The sequence below is a fragment of the Microtus ochrogaster genome, linkage group LG4, assembly GCF_000317375.1.
Source record: "Microtus ochrogaster isolate Prairie Vole_2 linkage group LG4, MicOch1.0, whole genome shotgun sequence".
Lineage (NCBI taxonomy): Eukaryota > Metazoa > Chordata > Mammalia > Rodentia > Cricetidae > Microtus > Microtus ochrogaster.
Genome location: NC_022030.1, coordinates 60,879,079 through 60,895,423, shown reverse-complemented (window position 1 = coordinate 60,895,423; position 16,345 = coordinate 60,879,079). Strand labels below are relative to the sequence as shown.

Genomic DNA, 16,345 nt, shown 5'->3' with positions numbered 1-16,345 from the left:
GTTGACCTACCAGCCTTGTAGGAACTGTTGGGGACTGGTCCCGCAGGGTGTCCCAGACCCTCATCTCCTGGTGCACAGCAAATGGAAGGCTTTTAGGAAGGACCCAAGGAAGGAGAGAAGAAAGCAAACAAGGGAGGAAGGACAAAGCTGCAATTCCAGCCTTCAGGAGGCTGAGGCAGGAGGATCACAGAAAGTACCCACAACAAGAGAAATATTAACCCTTTGTGTCTTGAGTCGGGCAGCTGGAAGTTCTGCCTTAACACCTCTGCTGCCTGGGGACCGTTTTTGGAAGAAGCCACCTTACTCGACTATAGTTGTGAGTCTGACGGAACACAAAGATCCACGTTTCTCCAGCTCCTCTCTGTGGAGGCTGCTGCATTCACCTTCACGATGCAAACCCATCTGACAGGGGCTTCTACCGGCTTTGATTTTGTTCCCACAACAAGGGAACTTAGAGATGGACCGCCTACTGAGGAGACAGCTCACAGTATCACAGCGGTCCAAACCTGTCTTACCACCCCGGATCCGAGGGTCACCTCTCCTTCCGGTTGCCAGACACTCTCTGCAGCTCCAGACCACTACTCCCATCTAAGGTCCAGGCCAGGAGAAGGAAAAGGAAACAGAATGGCAGATAACTTCCTCCTAGTGTAGGGACTCTGTCCCCAGGAGCCTCTCCCTCCCCACCTTCATTGTACAGAAATGTGGCCCATGAATCCTACCTACTACAAGAGTGACAGAAACACACAGATTTTCACCCGGCTGTGTCTTTCTGCTGCATGGAATCAGGAGGGGCATGGTCATGGGTGGGTCCTGCGTGCTGCTGTTCTGTGCTCTGCCTTGCCTCCAAGGTGAAGTCTGAGATGCCAACAGAGCAACTGAGGCACAGTAGGACTGAAATTCTTCCCCAAGATGGCACAGCTAATGGGTGACTCTCTGGCCTCCTGGCTTTAGGGATCCATGGTTGATTGCTTGGTGACTTAAAATTGGCTGTTGGAATATCTCATGACATGGATTTGTGAGGTAGATGTATGAAAACTGCCTTACAATCTGTGTCAGTAAGACCTTCTGCCATTGTGACAAGAGCTGAGCTAACTTAAAGAGGGATGAGTTAGTGTGGCTCAAAGTTCCAGAAGTTTCCGTCACATTATTTGACTACATTGCTCCATGAAGTTGAGCACTGTGTTGGGGAGATTATTTTAAAGCCATGCACCTTGTAGACGGGAAGCCGAGAGGCAGAGGACTGGCACCAGGCGCCCACTTTCCTCTGCCAGGCTCCACCCCCTAACATTTCCAGAACCTCCTAGAATGGCGCCACCAGTTTGGGACCAGACATTCAGCAGATTGAAAATTTATGTTCAAACTGGGATAAAAATCTTTGTCATGATTCCAACATCCGGTGCCTCTAAGTACTGGATTCTACTAACGGCCCGTTTTTGTCCACATGTTGTACTGCCTCTGGGTGTGACCAATAACTTTGCTTTGTCTCCTGGTCACTTGGGATGCTGCATCAGACTCGAGCTGGATCAATCTTCTATATTGGCAGTCAGTTACCCTGTGTAGGGGCAGGTCAGATCTGCTGTGTGAGTCACATCAATGACAGTTCCTTCTTCTGAGCTCCTGCCATGTTAATTGTGTTTATTCTGTTCTTACTTTGCTCTCTTCCTTCTGGTGTTTTCTGAGGGCAGAGAGAATACTTACCTGGTCCATATACTGTCATAGGTAAGCTTCTGGGAGAAACCATGGGGCCCTGGTCCCTTATGCCACTAAATGGAAGGTAGGGGCCATATTGCTTTCCCCGTCCTACGAAGAGAGAGAACTGGACCCCCTGTGCCAGGCTATGAAGCAGGGCTAAGATGGCCTGCTGTGGCCACTGATGATCATAGAGACGCATTGCTTGCTGGGGCCTGCTGAGAAGGGGAAAGGGGCTGAGTTTCCTCATCTGTAAGATGCAAGGTTCAAGTACACAGCCTTTAGAAAGAGAAAGCTATCCACCCCCAGAAAGAGAACAAGGAAGGGTGGACTGCAAGGCAGGCTAAAATGTAGGGAGTCAGAGAGGGCCCCTCAAGGTACCCCAGAAAGCCTGAGGAATTAGGTAAGTAGCGGTGCAAAGACACAAAACGTGTTCTCGGCCGTCGTTTGAATTTGTTTATGGAAATGTAATTTACTGGTGGTGGTATATATGTCAAAGTTGAATGCACACATCCCTCCCCACAAAGAATTTATTTATTGCAAAGAAGGAGAGAGAAATTTGGCCACAGTGAAGCCTAGAAGACAGAGCCTTCTAGAAGGCAGAGATCGTAATGAGAAACCAGCATAATGAGACTGGTCGGATCACACAGCACACACATACACACACACACACACACACACACACACACACCATATACATATTTATATATTATACAAACTCTCTATGTAGAGACATGGAAGGTCTGGGGCTCACTATGTAGAGCAGTCTGGCCTCTGAACTCACAGACACACACCTGCTTCTGCCTCCTAAGTGATGGATTGAAGTGTGAGCCACCAAGCTTGGTTATAGTTAGCTGGGTACTTGAACTCAAGCCCTCATATTCGCTCTGCAAATATTCTTACCCACTGAGCCATCTCTCTAGCCCCACTGTCTCTTAATATTCAGATTGGCTCCTCCCCTCAGACTTTTCTTGGCTTCTGGGCTTTGACACGCTTAAATTGTACAGGTTGCTTACTTGTAGACTGTCCCTAACTTTGGATTTGTCCGGTCTTTCTCACGATTTAACAAGAACCTTCTAGAAGTAAAGCTGTCTTCTAGGCTTCACTATGGTCAGAGTTCTCTCTTCCTATTTGCAATAAATAAATACTTTGTGGGGAGGGGTGTGTCCATTCAACATTTACATATAGGGTATAACATTACACGTAAGTGCACACACATAGGTTGAGCGTGGTCACACATACCTGTAAGCCCGGTGCTGTAGAAGACAGAGACAGGAGGCTCTTAGGGACTTGCTGGCAGCCAGTGTAGCTCCAGGTTCAGTGAGAGACCCTGTCTCAAGGGAATGAGGTGGAGAGAGACAGAACAGGGTGCTCATGTCTTCTCCTGGCCCACTTCATGCACACTCACACACGCATGTCACACTCACCACTAGCACACATACAAGCACACACATATGTGCTTAGGGAGAGAGACAGAGAGAGAGGGCTGCTTGATGCAGTTGATTCTGGACAGACTCTTTGGCACTAAGTAATGTTATGGAAACAATCTGGAAAAGGCAGAAGGCCCTGATGGGCAGTGTCAAGCTTCAGTGATTAAAATCTGGATTTTGGTTCTATAGATGGTCATCCTGGTTTTCACACACAACACGCTGACACGTGTCCCTCCCAAGTGGCTGAAGGAAGCTGATAGTTCTCTGTGTCACCTTCTCTAATTTTGAGTTTGCTTCAACAATTTTAAAATAGCTTCTAATTTTGAAATATTCTCTTAAAAAAAAAACCACATACACTCTTTGACTCCGATCAAAGTTCCAAATTTCAATTTGATTCTAGAGACATTGTTCTAAGTGTGCCCGTAGAGCTGTGAGCATGTCTGTACCGTATAAGTCACCATAAATACGGAATGTTGATACGATGATGGAAGTGGAAGAATTATCTAAAAAAAGTTATCTGTCCACCAATGGACAGCTAGCAGCCCTGCTGTACATGTCCTGCGATCATCAGACAGGATGGAACAGATTTCTGCTGGCTATAGTGGACATTTACCTGGAACCCACCCCCCCCCAATGGCACACTCCACTGTGGACTATGTGTACTGAGTCCAAAAGGACGTACCACATTGATTTTGTTACTCCACCAGGCGTGGAGAACACTGAAGCCGAGGGAGGCAGCCTGCCAGGGGGAGGCAGCCAGAAGGTCATGCTTCTCCCAGGAACCCCAAGTCACACAACTGCTGAATCACACATACATGCACACACGCACACACACAGAGTGTGTGTCATACACTCAGACATATGCACAGAGAGCGTCATACACTCAATCGTATGTACACACACACAGTCATATACTCAATCATATACCTACATATACTCACACTCATGCACACAAAACAAGTCAGAAACATCATATAAATCACCAATGACGATTGCTTTTAGAGATTGGGCTTGGGAGTGAAAGGAATTAAACCTTTTATTCTTTATATTCTGTGCCATATATCTTCACTTTAATGTATACCTCCTTGATTCCATCTAAAACTTTTTAAGGTCTTTATTTTTTTTTACGATTTGCTTATTCTTATTGTATGTAAATGGTGTTTTGCCTACATGGATGTATATGCAATCCTGCATGCCCAGTGCCCAGAGCCCAGAGGCCGGAAAGCCGTGCCAGATAATCCGGGATGATTGTGAGTTGCCACGTGAGTCCTGGGAATGGAACCTGTGTCCTCTGTAAGAGCAACAAGTGCTCTTAAATGCTGAGCTATCTCTCCAGCCCTTTAGTACTTAAAAAGAGAAGAACTAGTTCAAATAAGTAAGCACTAGAGTAGAAAGAAACTGATATCTGTCTTCACAATTTCAGGTATGATCCCAGGACCTTACACACTCAGCAGCTTCCACAGTCAAGGCATCTTGGCATTGTGTAAAACTTAATACTTTCAAGTTAGTATTGGGATTGTGTCATTGATAAACAGTTCCACTCTTAATTCACCCAACTCACTGGAACACTCAATTCAGCCCCAGTGCTACCACCCCCTACACACACACACACACACACACACACACACACACACACACTGTGTGTGGTTTTTGAAAGGTTTCTGCAGGTGACCTAAGGTTCCCTTTCCTCTCTGGTAGATGCACAGGCGATGCAGTTCTCACATCTGTTCACTACAACCCACCCTGCAGCTGTTTATTATCTTTGCCCCTGTCTATTTTTGCAGGCACTGGAACTGGGTTGTAAAAGAGGTCCCTAAAGAATAGAGGCCATTGTTTGAGACGGGAGTCTCTCTCTGTAGCTCAGGCTGGCTTGGCTGGAACTCAATCCTAGCCCAGGTTGGTCTGTAACTCTCTGCAATTCTCCTGCCTCTGTCTCCCAAGTGTTCGGTTTTGTGTGTGAAAGACCACACACTCAGCTAAACATATTTCTTATTTGATGGTTTCTAAATAGAGCAATGGGGAGCTGGATTAGGGTGATGAGATGCTTGGGAGGAGGAGGGGCCGTTGAATTCTCTCAACATCCAGGGCAGTTCAGAAAGACTACCTGGGCTAAGTCCCCTAAGGGTTGGGGAGGGACGCTGGGCTTGAGAGAAACTGGCCTTGAAGCTGACTGAGGCCTGCAAAATTCATTGGCCCTCATCCTGATCTGGAGGCCTTTCCTATCAACAGGTCCTCCCATGGTGTGGCCTTTTCTCAGTAGTTAAAGCCCACCTCCTTTCCCAGTGGCTGGGCTGCTCACTGAAGGGTCTTCTGGATCTGGCTGCAGCCTGCAATCTGAGGCCCTGGGGGTAAGCGCGACTCTGGCTGAAAACCCTGGGCTCACAGTCTCGCTGACTAGTCGGTGACTCTGGGTGGGGTGCTTTTCTGAGCCTCAGTTTCCCTCTCTGTGAAGCTGTCTCCTTGAAGAGTTAGAATGGGTATTCAAGGAGACGCCGCTGTCCTCTGCTAGGACGTGCGGCGGCGGGTCCCTCCTCTGCGGGACCTGGGCTCAGAGGACTTCAAGGTGTGTGACAGCTCTTCCTGCCTGCCCGCGCGGTCTCCCCCAACGAGCTCCGCACCCACAGGCTCTTCTCAGAAGGGCCCCTGGCTTCCGCTCTGCGCTTGGCCTGCAGGAGCACCCGGGCTGCACGGTGATCCCGGAGCTGGGCGGGACGGAGAGTAACCCATGTGATCTGAGAAGGCGGCAAGTTGGGCCGGTCCTGTGCCACAGCTGCCCCGCTCCCTGAGCTCTCTAGCTCAGTGCACCCTGACCCAACGCGGCCCTCGGTGCGTGGAGTTTCTCTCTCAGGACCTAAGGGCAAAGAGCAGAGCCCAGGACTCAAGAGACAGAGCCAAGGGCTGAGTGTTCCCAGGAGAGAGGCTGGTGAGTGCGCGGAGAACCTGGGACTTGCAGGACCCCCAGGAGAGGGAACCCAGCTCAGCTAGGGTTCAGCCCCACCCTCCCTCTGGCTTAGGTCCTTGCTGATGAGATCACTCACTCAGTAAACCCCAAACTCCAGGCTTGTACCAGGTGCCTTGATTGCAGTGGGCTAAATCCTTGGAGAGCCCATTTGGTGCTAAACAGTTGGTTTTAATCAAAAGCCTCATTTGAGGTAAAAGCTGGCGCCCCAGGAAACTTGGGTGGAGCCCAGGGTGAGAGGCTGTTTGGAGAGAGACTTCTCCCTGCTGCCCAGCTGGTCTTGGAGAAGCAAGAGGAAAGAAAAAGATTGGAGCATGAAGGAGGCACCTGCCTTCCTCCAGACCTCTGACAGCACGAGATACCAGATTTAGGGGAATCCCCCCCTTTTTTCTGGCCCATAGGTTCCCTGGTTCACCACCTTGTGAGAAGAAAAGGGAGTGGGTTGTAGGCATGGCAGGCATCTCCACCACTGTTCCCAAGTCTCACAGATCCGAGATTTCACAGAGGCCACACCTATATCCTACTGACCTGAACTAAAAACACAACTCTTTGCTTTCATCTGAAATGGGCTGGCGAGTTTACCTGTTCTGATTCCAGGCAATGTTACTGTTCAAGTTTCTCTCTGAGGACTTTGCGTGGTAATGAGGGTTCAAGACTTCATGAGATGCCCAGGCCATAAAGCCTCAGGAAAGGGGACGAGCTGAAAAGATCAGGGTAGCTGGGCAGTGAGGTTGGTGCACTCCTGAGCCTGGTGGCTTCCTCCTCAAGTGACACCCATCGCCCTCAGCAACACACAGCTTTCCTGGCCATGAGCACTACCCCTGCCTAAGTCTCCAAGGTGTTACTTTTTAGAATTCAAGCAGCACCAGGCCAGGGGGTTGTGTGCTCCTCCATCTCACCCAGCATCCATGTCCTGTCTCCATATCGGGGACCATGACAGGTGCCTCACAGGACTGAGAACCTGGTTCAGGCACATGCATGAGAAGCTGGTGGATCTTTCTGATCGAAGAATGAATGGCTCTGGAAAACTGCTCAGCACTGAGGGAGGAGGGAGCTGGGAAGGAGCAAAGAGGTCCCCCGAGCCTGTAGGCTAATGGTGCCTTTCCCTTCCCCCACTGTTGATGCAGAATGGCCGGGTGCCTAGTCATGTGGTTAAAGCGCCTTTTAGCACTCACTATCGATTTCTGAAAGAGGATGAGCCCCAACATGTATGTGCACCAAACCCTCCCATACCATACGGTGCCTCTTAATTCTAAGATCCCAGCATCATGCTGGGTTAGAGATGACCAGAGAGGCCATGGAGCCCAGCCTTTCACGGTAGAGACAGGGAACCTGAAGTCTTGCAAAGAGGGTTGGAAGCCCAGCTGCTAACTCTGCAGCTATACTTGGCTCAGCTCTCAGCCACAGCCTGGGCCGGAGGCTTGGCATGTAGGTCAGAACCGACAGCCATGGGTAAGGGAGGCTCCCAAGAACCACTGAGAGCAGGGAGCCCGAGCTAGACGTGATGGCAGGCGTCCCGGCTTGTAGGATGTCTGGTAGCCTTTCCAGAGTTTCACGGGGGCATCTGGCACTGCTGTGGGACAGGGGGTGCTTCTGGGTGGCAGTATGCGCACCCAGCTTCTGGAGACTGGAGGCCAGGGGTACTCCTGTTGGTGTGAGCCTTGTCCACACACATAACCACACCCAGAAGCTCCGGAGACAGCCCCAAAGGGGTCGTAGCTGGCACCTATACTTACACTTTTATCAGCAGGACCTGCCTGTCGATTGGATCTGCTGAGTTGTTCCCCAGTTTGTTTGCTCACTGTCACTAATGTGCCCGTTTCTGGGCAGGTGGCCCTAGAAGCAGATAAGCCAGGTCTTTGTCTACAAGTTTCCCTTCAAGTGACAGAAGCGTTAATTTAAAACTTTAATAGCTAAAGACAATATCATCCCCTTGAAACTCCGCGGCTGGGTCTGAGTGGTCGCTCTCAGCTTTTATCTCTCCTTCCTGCCGGCCACTCTTTCTGATGCCTCCCTGTTCCCCCTTATAATCATTAAGTATCTGGGGACAGCTGACATTTGGGCGATTGGAAATAGGATTAAAGGCGAGCGGTGGAGCAGAGAGAACTTGAGAGGGCTCTGGGGCTCAGGAAGCTCGTGACTGGGTTATCAGCACAGACTAGGAACAGTCAGAGCCCAGAGGCATCGCCCTGCCCTAACGCATGCCCATCCCCCCTGCCTAGCCAGACCCAGGACAGCCCTGGCCCCTCCGTGGGTCTGACACATTCCCTGCCCTTCGCTGTTGCAAGTACAAACTTTATAAAAGCAGACTAGTCCACAAGGAGCAAGCCAAGCCGGGATGATAAAGGATCACTGACTTGCTGGAGGCTGCAGACTCTGCCTAGCCAAGAAAGGCTGCCCTTGCACCTATTCAAGTGAGCATGTCCCAGGCCAGGGTCGGGCTGGGCGGTGAAGTTGTCAGCATGTCCTCAAAATGTCACTGACTAAGTTTGTGCATTTTACAATACTGGCATCAAACAAATTCTTCATTTGATTTGAGGTTATTTTTTAGAAACAGTTATTTTAATCAAGTGTTGTGCTTTTTCCTATTTGTCGATTCACTAAATCGGAAAGCTTTACTGTGGGAGGTAACGATGCATCCGGTTCCGGTGACACTGGTCCCCAGCCTTTGATTGGCCAACGATGCACTCAACAGGTCTTGTCCTGTGGCAGGTCCACCCTCCGAAGTTCCCATCAGACAAACTCAGAAAACACTCTCCTTAGAGCCTCCTGCACTCCAGGACATGGGACTCCATCCAAAAAAAAGGGGAAAACTTCATAGGGCTCCCAACCCATAAGGTGCCAACACATTGTTCTTAGCTTAGGGATGGGTGTGTGTGTGTGTGCTTTCCAAACACTGAATTCCACCCTTCCTGGGTCTCCTAAGCAGAGCAAAGTGAACCTGGGGATCCTTCATGAATTCTCCAAGATATGTTTTGTCAAGACAGATTTCCCAACCCGGCAAGAGGCACAGAGGTCCTGCCCTTCCACCCAGCTTCTCCTTTCATTCTAGCAAGAATCTGTCCTCAGTTTCACGGCTGATGGCCAGTCGTGCTGTCCTGGCACCAGTCTGGACCCTGTCCTGCCTCATCCGAGGAGCATCCTAAGCAACAAGGGTTCAGACTCCTCCCAGGCTCAGCTCCCCAGGCCTTTTCCCACTCCTGGCTTCAGGCATCACGGGCTTTTGGCTAAGAAACCAAGTGACTCTCACTGGGAAAAACAAGCATCATAGGAGGAGAAAGAGCCTAAGTCAGAGCTGGAGGGGGGCGCATGTCATCAGCATGGCAGGCATGCACTCGCTGACACCGAGCACCCACTGAGAAAGTATAATGACAAATCTGTATGAGGATTCATTCCATGATAAAAACCCATCACCTTGTATGCTAACCAAAAAAATTAATAATAATTAAAAAAGAATCTTTTAAAAAAGAATTCAAACTATGAGGATGAGAAAGAGGTGGCCCCTCCTCTGGCTTTTCCTTCACACTCAGGAATTAAGTGCCCATGGCCTTTAATTTCTACTTCAGGAGGTGAGGAGGTGAGAGCCCTCAGCTGAGGGTCATGCCGCTCACTGGCTCCAAGAATAGAACTTGAGTGAACACTGGCCCAGGAAGACACTGGCTTTAAAATGATGAGAATCCAGAATGAATGGGCCTCAGTCACCCATTTAATAAGAACTTCTTGTTCTGTTCCGTAGAAGTCAGACACCACGTGTTCAGAGGGGGCGCCTGGAGAGTGCATTGGCTCCTCGTGGCACTTTCTTGGCCTCACCAGCCAAGGCACCCCCTAAATACATTCCTCCTAATCACTGCTTGAGAATATTGAGGGGTGAGAGAGAAAATACTGAGGCGTTATCTTTTACCAATTTGAAGACACAGGACGGTGTTGGGGGGAGGCGGCTGTTCTAGCTGGCAGCAGGGGACTCTGGAAAGTCACTTTGTTTTTCCTCTTTTCTGTGGAAAAGAATACCCAACAAAAGTCCCTCAAGGAGGGGTTAGTTTCACTCCCAATTGGGGGGAGGGGGGAAGCCTAAGAGCAGCTCTAGCTGTGGCCACAGGAGTGTAAGGCAGCTGGTCACATTGCACCCACAGCCACCCACAGCCAGGCTGCAGAGAGGAATACCAGCACCAAACTCAGTGGCTCCTTTCACTTCAGTCCAGGACCCCAGCACATGCGTTGCCCACAGGTTGGGTCTCCCTTCCTCCATTAAACCTCTCCTGAAATTCACTTACAGGCATGCTCAGAGGTGTGTCTCCTAAACAAGCCCCAGCAATGCTGAAGCATGCATGCATGGGCATGCCTGCTTATATTGGGTTTCATGGTCTGAGTTGAGGATGACTGACCCGGTCTCCCTGGTCTCTTCCTCAAGGTTCCACCGAGATATGAACTCAGATCACTGGATTCAGAGTCCAGAGCGTTAACCATTACACCACGGGAGCTTGTGCAAGTTGTGGCTTTTAGGAGATCCCAAGTCTAGTCAGGTTGACAATGAAGATTAATCATCACAGTCGTTTTTGTTGCTAGTTTTGAATTTGCGTGTGTGTGAGACATACATATCTCGCCATGTCGCTGATGCTAACCTCCAACCTGAGATCCTCCTGCCTCAGTTAACTGAGTGCTGAGGCTATGGGCCATAATTAACGGCCAAATTAAAGTACTTCTCTGACACACAGCCTGTTCTTCTCTAACAGTCATGCTGACTGCTTCTGATTGTTCAGTGGCTCTGAAAGGGGGAGGGGTGTATCTCAGAATTTGAAAGCAAGATGGAGACTTCCAGGTGGTTGACAGGTTCCTCATGAGAGCACCTGACTGGTCCCCTTCCCTATTATTCCCTAGAAAATAAGTCAGATCCTCAAGGGAGACTTACCAGAGCCTCCCAGAGCCAGTCAACTCCCAGTCGCACAAAACAGGTCTTTCTGGCATCTAAACACAGTCCTCTCGAGAACCATATGGTTCCAGGAGTCAGTTAGACTAGGGGTCACCCATGGGCATCCCTCATTGCCTGCTGCAAACCATGGAGAGCTTAGAAAGCACATATGTACCAGGGGCAAACAGAGTTCCTGTCCCCAAGGGGCTTAACAGTAATATGACCTAACTGACCACTAAGAAGTATGAAGAAGCTTCAGAAGAGTGGAGGTAGGGAGTGACCAGCAAAGGAGCGGAGCCCGCTGTGTGGTCAGAGAAGGACTCTGTTGGTCGCGGGTGTGCCATGTACTCGGTGAAGATGCGTGCGGGAGTTGTCAATGATGCCCCTAGTTTTATACCCAGATATATGCCATGTTGATATGACCTGTGAGAGCCATGTGACACCTCTACAAAAAGCCAATATGAGAGCCTGTCTTTCTCTGCTTATCTACATCCCCATCACAGGCCTGCCTCACACCCACTGCGCACCCAACAGAACGTGCAGGCTGGGTCTGTTGGTGACCACTAAATGCACGACCCTCCCCCGCAGTATTGCCACCCACAGGAGTCTGAGGACTCACTGTACCAGTTCTCTCTAGCATGCACGTGCACACGCACACATGAACTGCTGGAGGAGCTGTACTAGTCCTCTCTAACACACACACGAACTGCCCGAGAAGTTTGTCAAAATGCAGCCTCCTAGTGTGCAGGGCTCGGCCGAGCTTGGGCATCTTCATCCTAACCGACTTCTAAAGCAGGCTGCCAGTGTAGACCACACTTAGAGTCAAGTCACTAGGTTCTGCCATCTGTCCTTCTGACGTCTGAAGTTTTCTGTCTGTGTCCATTGACATGGGCATTATTAATAAGGATATCGGGTTTGGAGAACTTCAAAATCTGAAGTCTGAGTCCATGTGAAGGTACAGATACATAATATCAAAACTCAGGAGGCTGAGGCAGGAGGATTGAGAGCTTCATTCTAGTCTGGGTTACACGGGAAGACTATGTCTTAAAATTAATTACATTTTAATTGATTAATCAAAAATCTGGTTTGACTTCCACTCCCTTGGGCCATCTAAACACAATACACCAGTACACTCAGGGGCTGGCTGCTCTGACAGCAACTGAGCCATTGAGGATCCCTGCAAGTCCTGGCTGTTGCCATGGTCAGGTGACCCTAACATGCACTGGGCACAAAAACTCCCACTGGACAGTCTGTCAGCTGACCTCTCCCCGTGAGCAAAGTTGCAGGCTCTAACCATCTTGTCCTTTCGGGTGTTTTTCTTCCTTTAATCTCCCTATGGGCTGCGCATGAATGTTCCTGGAGCAAGCACATTGGGCATCATCCTAGTAAGACATTGCTAGACAGAGTGTCGGTGCCATGTGACAACCCTAAGCAAGCAGGCCCCGCCCCCAGAAGACCTTAAATCTTTCAGATGAGGAGGAACTACAGTGCCTTTTACTGTCCTCGTTACTACAAAAGCAACTTAAATAAGGGAAATTTGCTTTGGGGCTCACAGTCCTCAGGTGACTGGTACGGTGGCAGAAGCATGAGGCAGGTCACACCGAGTCCACAGTCGTGACATGGAAGGAGATGAATACCGGAGCTCAGCTCCTTTCTCCTCTCTCCTTTCCCTTCAGTGAGGGACCCCAGCCCATGGGATGCTACACTCAGGGTGGATCTTTCCTCCTCAGCTGAACCTCTTGTAACTATACCCAGAGGTGTGTCTTCTAGATCATTTAAAACCCAGTCACTTTGACAGTGGAGATTAGCCATCATGTCTACATGAGGAACGAGTCTCCAAAGCTCCCCTGCCCTCTGAGACCAGCATTGTCAGCTCTGAAGATCACGGGCAATGGCCCCGGGGAATCAGAGCTGGACTAGACTTAGACATGCTCTCCTCTTTTCTGAACATATGTAATAGGGGACCACAGACACTCACAGTGGGAACAGTGAGTGGGGACATTTATGCCCCAGGGGCAAGAACTAATTCCCTTACACATCTACTTAGTTCCATGTATTTAACTGTACAAAATTTATTAAATAGCCCTAATCCCTGGCCAGGTATTTAACCATTTAAGAAACCATTTGTCCCAGTACAGACATCCTGGGGAATCCATGGGTGTTTTTGTGATCTGTCTCATTCTCTGTGACTTTTTTGCTGTCCCTGGGGCCTCCTGGCATTGACTGGTTGTGATCCCACAACTTTTCAGGTGTGGCCTGGATGAGGCGCGGAGATGGGGAAAAAGCTGGACCTTTCTAAGCTCACAGACGAGGAGGCCAAGCACGTATTGGCCGTGGTTCAGCGGGACTTCGACCTCAGAAGGAGAGAAGAGGAAAGACTTGAGTAAGTGGCTGAGCTATGGAGTTCAGGTCCTCTGGTGTCCCAAGCGGCCGTCACCTCAGGTGTCCCGCTGGTGCAAGGCCAGAGGTACTAGGTAGGCAGAATGGATGGGAAGCCGTGCCCTGGGAAATGGCTCCCATTGCAAACTTGGAGTTTCTCAATATGAAAATGAGGCTTTCTGTTCTCTGAAGAACTCCTTTGAACTTGACTCTGCTTCTGGGCACTGTCTCGTGAGCCGCATGATCCCGAGGTCCCACCTTCAAGAGAGAAAAGGCGCTAATGGTGCTGAGTGAGGAATGTAGTATGGTTTTGAATCACTTGGACACTGGGATTTGAGCAGAGGCTGGCTCCCATCCTGTTCAGTGATGTGAGGGGCACCCCTCTTCCTGGGTGACCCCAGCCTGTGTACCTCATTCTCCCTGCCACCTGAGCCAAAGTTTACCTCATTGCTTACATTTCCCTCTGCCTTTGCCTACATGAAATGTTCTCAATCTGCCTGGCAACTATTCTCTTCCCTCTGTCTGTTGGGGTCAGCTTATTGAGGAGTTGGGAGGAGACCCTGAGTGAAGACTGAACAGCAAAGGAAAGCAACTAAGGGCAAGCACGGGCTAGGAGCAGACCACACGGGCTCTAGGGATTGGCATGTAGGGGTCTTGGGGTTAGGAACATGGCTCATCTGACCCCAGTATTTAAAGCCGGGAGGAAAGAGTGTTGTAGAGGGTTCCTGGGGAAGGAACTCAGAGAAAGCCCAGAGAAGTGGCTATCAGGCACGGGAGAGACTCTGGGTCCCAACACAGAGCAGGGGTCCAGGACAAATCGCCGAAAGACATGCCCAGCTCAAGGCCAGCACACAGTTAGAGGTTCTAGTATTGTGGGAAGGGTCCAGTCGGCGCCATCTCTCCGAGTACCTCCTCTCTTCTTCCTGCCTTGCTCTGCCTGTGACCCCTGGGTCTTCATCATGAATCAGCCCCATCTTGAGCCAGTTCCATCACCACCAGCCCTGGTTGGCTTGGGGCAAAGCCTGTCTCTGCCACCAGCCTGATGCCCACAGCAGCCTGGATCCACTTTCCAAGCATCTGACATCTAACGTTAACACTAGCTCTCTTTCTACCCAAGAGTTGAACTGGTACTCTGCCCCCTGTCTCCAGAGCAGACCTGGCTGTGGCCAGCCTTTATTTTAAATAAATAGCAACTGCTACCTTCGTTCACACTGACATGCAAGGAAAGGAGACAGGTATAGGGGTGCCAGTCGGGCACCACCTTCCCAGGGACCTGGAAGAGGTCAGGCCCCTCCTCCATTGCAAGCTTAGTGAAATTCCAGGTGTTTTTGCATGCCGCTGTATCACTCCCTTGTAACATCTGGCTTTCCTTATTCCATGCTACTTTGCTCATTTCTCCCTGTGAGAAGAAAACACACCCCAGGTTACTTCTAAGTACTCTTTGGCTAGGAAGCATCTTGCAAGGACATTCCTGGTGGACCAGTCACAGTCAGGGCCCCTGCTGTTTGCACAGAATGAGCCAGCAGGGGTAGACATAGCTGTCCCAGGACAGCAGCTATGGGACTAGGGAATGGGTTTACTAAAAGTTCCAAATGTCTATCAGGTGGGGAAAGGTTGTGCACAATACTCGTCACAGAGGACCGGAGTGACGTCTGCAAAAGGGGCAGTGTTGGAAAGTCAGCGGCAAAATCACCGAGGCCCAAGGGGCACACTGACTTTCACTGTACACACACAGTTAACTATAAGCGGCAACAGACCTAGAACACAGTCATGCGGCAGAGGGTTGACAGATTTCTCGTGGTTTTTCTTGAGGTTGCTGCCCGGTCCCATGTTCTCTGTTCTGGGAAATCGATGGCTAAAGGGCAACCCTGCTCTTCCCTGTGACTTGCCTGTTTGCAAGTCCAAGCCTGACCCCAGGAGGTAGCAGGGTACAGGCCATACGGAGGGCCTGAGGCAGGTGGGAAGGAGCACAGTGAGGTTACAACAGGAGGCTTAGGCGCTCTGCCCACTCTGGGCGGGGGTGACTGTTTGAAACAGGCACAAAATCAAAAAAATGAGGTTCTTGGTGGTACAATTGGCCCAGCAGAGTGAGCTGATTAAAAGAAGAGTCCCATTTCTTCTGTCCCAGGGTACTCTCCTGTAGCGACAGACATGCACCAGCTGTGGCCTGAATCCCTTCTTGTGACTCACAGGCACAGCACGCCTGTTGCCATGGTGTCACTATTGGTAGGTGCTTACATGTAAGGTTACTCTTAGGGTAGAGGGACCCATGAGCCGCACTCTTCCCTGCTTGTTCATGGGATAAAATGCCCATCGCGTCTTCCTGACTGGCTGGTGTCAGTTGGTTTTGTAAGCAATCTGTCAACGGCTCAAAGAACAAATTCATCCTGTACTGTTTAAATTTCTGCATAACCGAGTGCGTTCGCAGACCTCACCCTGACGCCTTCCACTGATGAAGGAGAAAGAAAAGTACAGCCTGATGACGTCACCATATTGACTTCCCAAAGGCAGGTGACAGAAGCCGCCACCTGCATGTGGCTATTTGACTTCATTGAAGTTAAAGGAAAGAATGTAAGGCCTTGGTCTCACTGGTCACTGTTCAAGGGTCCCCAAGCTGTGAGCACTTGTTGTGACTGCCATCATTCCAGCCCCCCAGATGGCAAATTTAACAATGAACTTCATGATGGATTTCTTGGAATCCATTTAAAAAAAATGGAAAAATAAGTTGACACTTGGCATGCACAGGTCACAAGGCACTACTGAGCAGAAAAAGCAAGTTATAGCAATGTAATTTTATTTTTAAATATATATCATAATAGCAGGCTTGGTCTTCACTCTCCTCTCTAGGGAGAGTGTATGTGCTGATATCCAGCCTCTCCCTTCTCTGGCTCCTTTGCTGGTGATGTCTAGACTAGATAGATAGATAGATAGATAGATAGATAGATAGATAGATAGATAGATAGATAGATAGATAGATAGATA

General features: G+C 49.8%; 1 protein-coding gene across 1 annotated transcript in view; it reads left to right on the top strand.

The window, feature by feature from the left end:
- Positions 1-5,937: 5,937 nt before the first annotated feature.
- Positions 5,938-16,345, top strand: part of Mlph (melanophilin) — a 44,258-nt gene continuing 33,850 nt past the window's right edge. The window contains exons 1-2 of the mRNA XM_026786065.1: positions 5,938-6,042; positions 13,234-13,367. Of these exons, the coding sequence (XP_026641866.1) occupies positions 13,258-13,367 (110 nt within the window). The 5' untranslated portion in view covers positions 5,938-6,042; positions 13,234-13,257. The remainder of the gene's footprint in view (positions 6,043-13,233; positions 13,368-16,345) is intronic.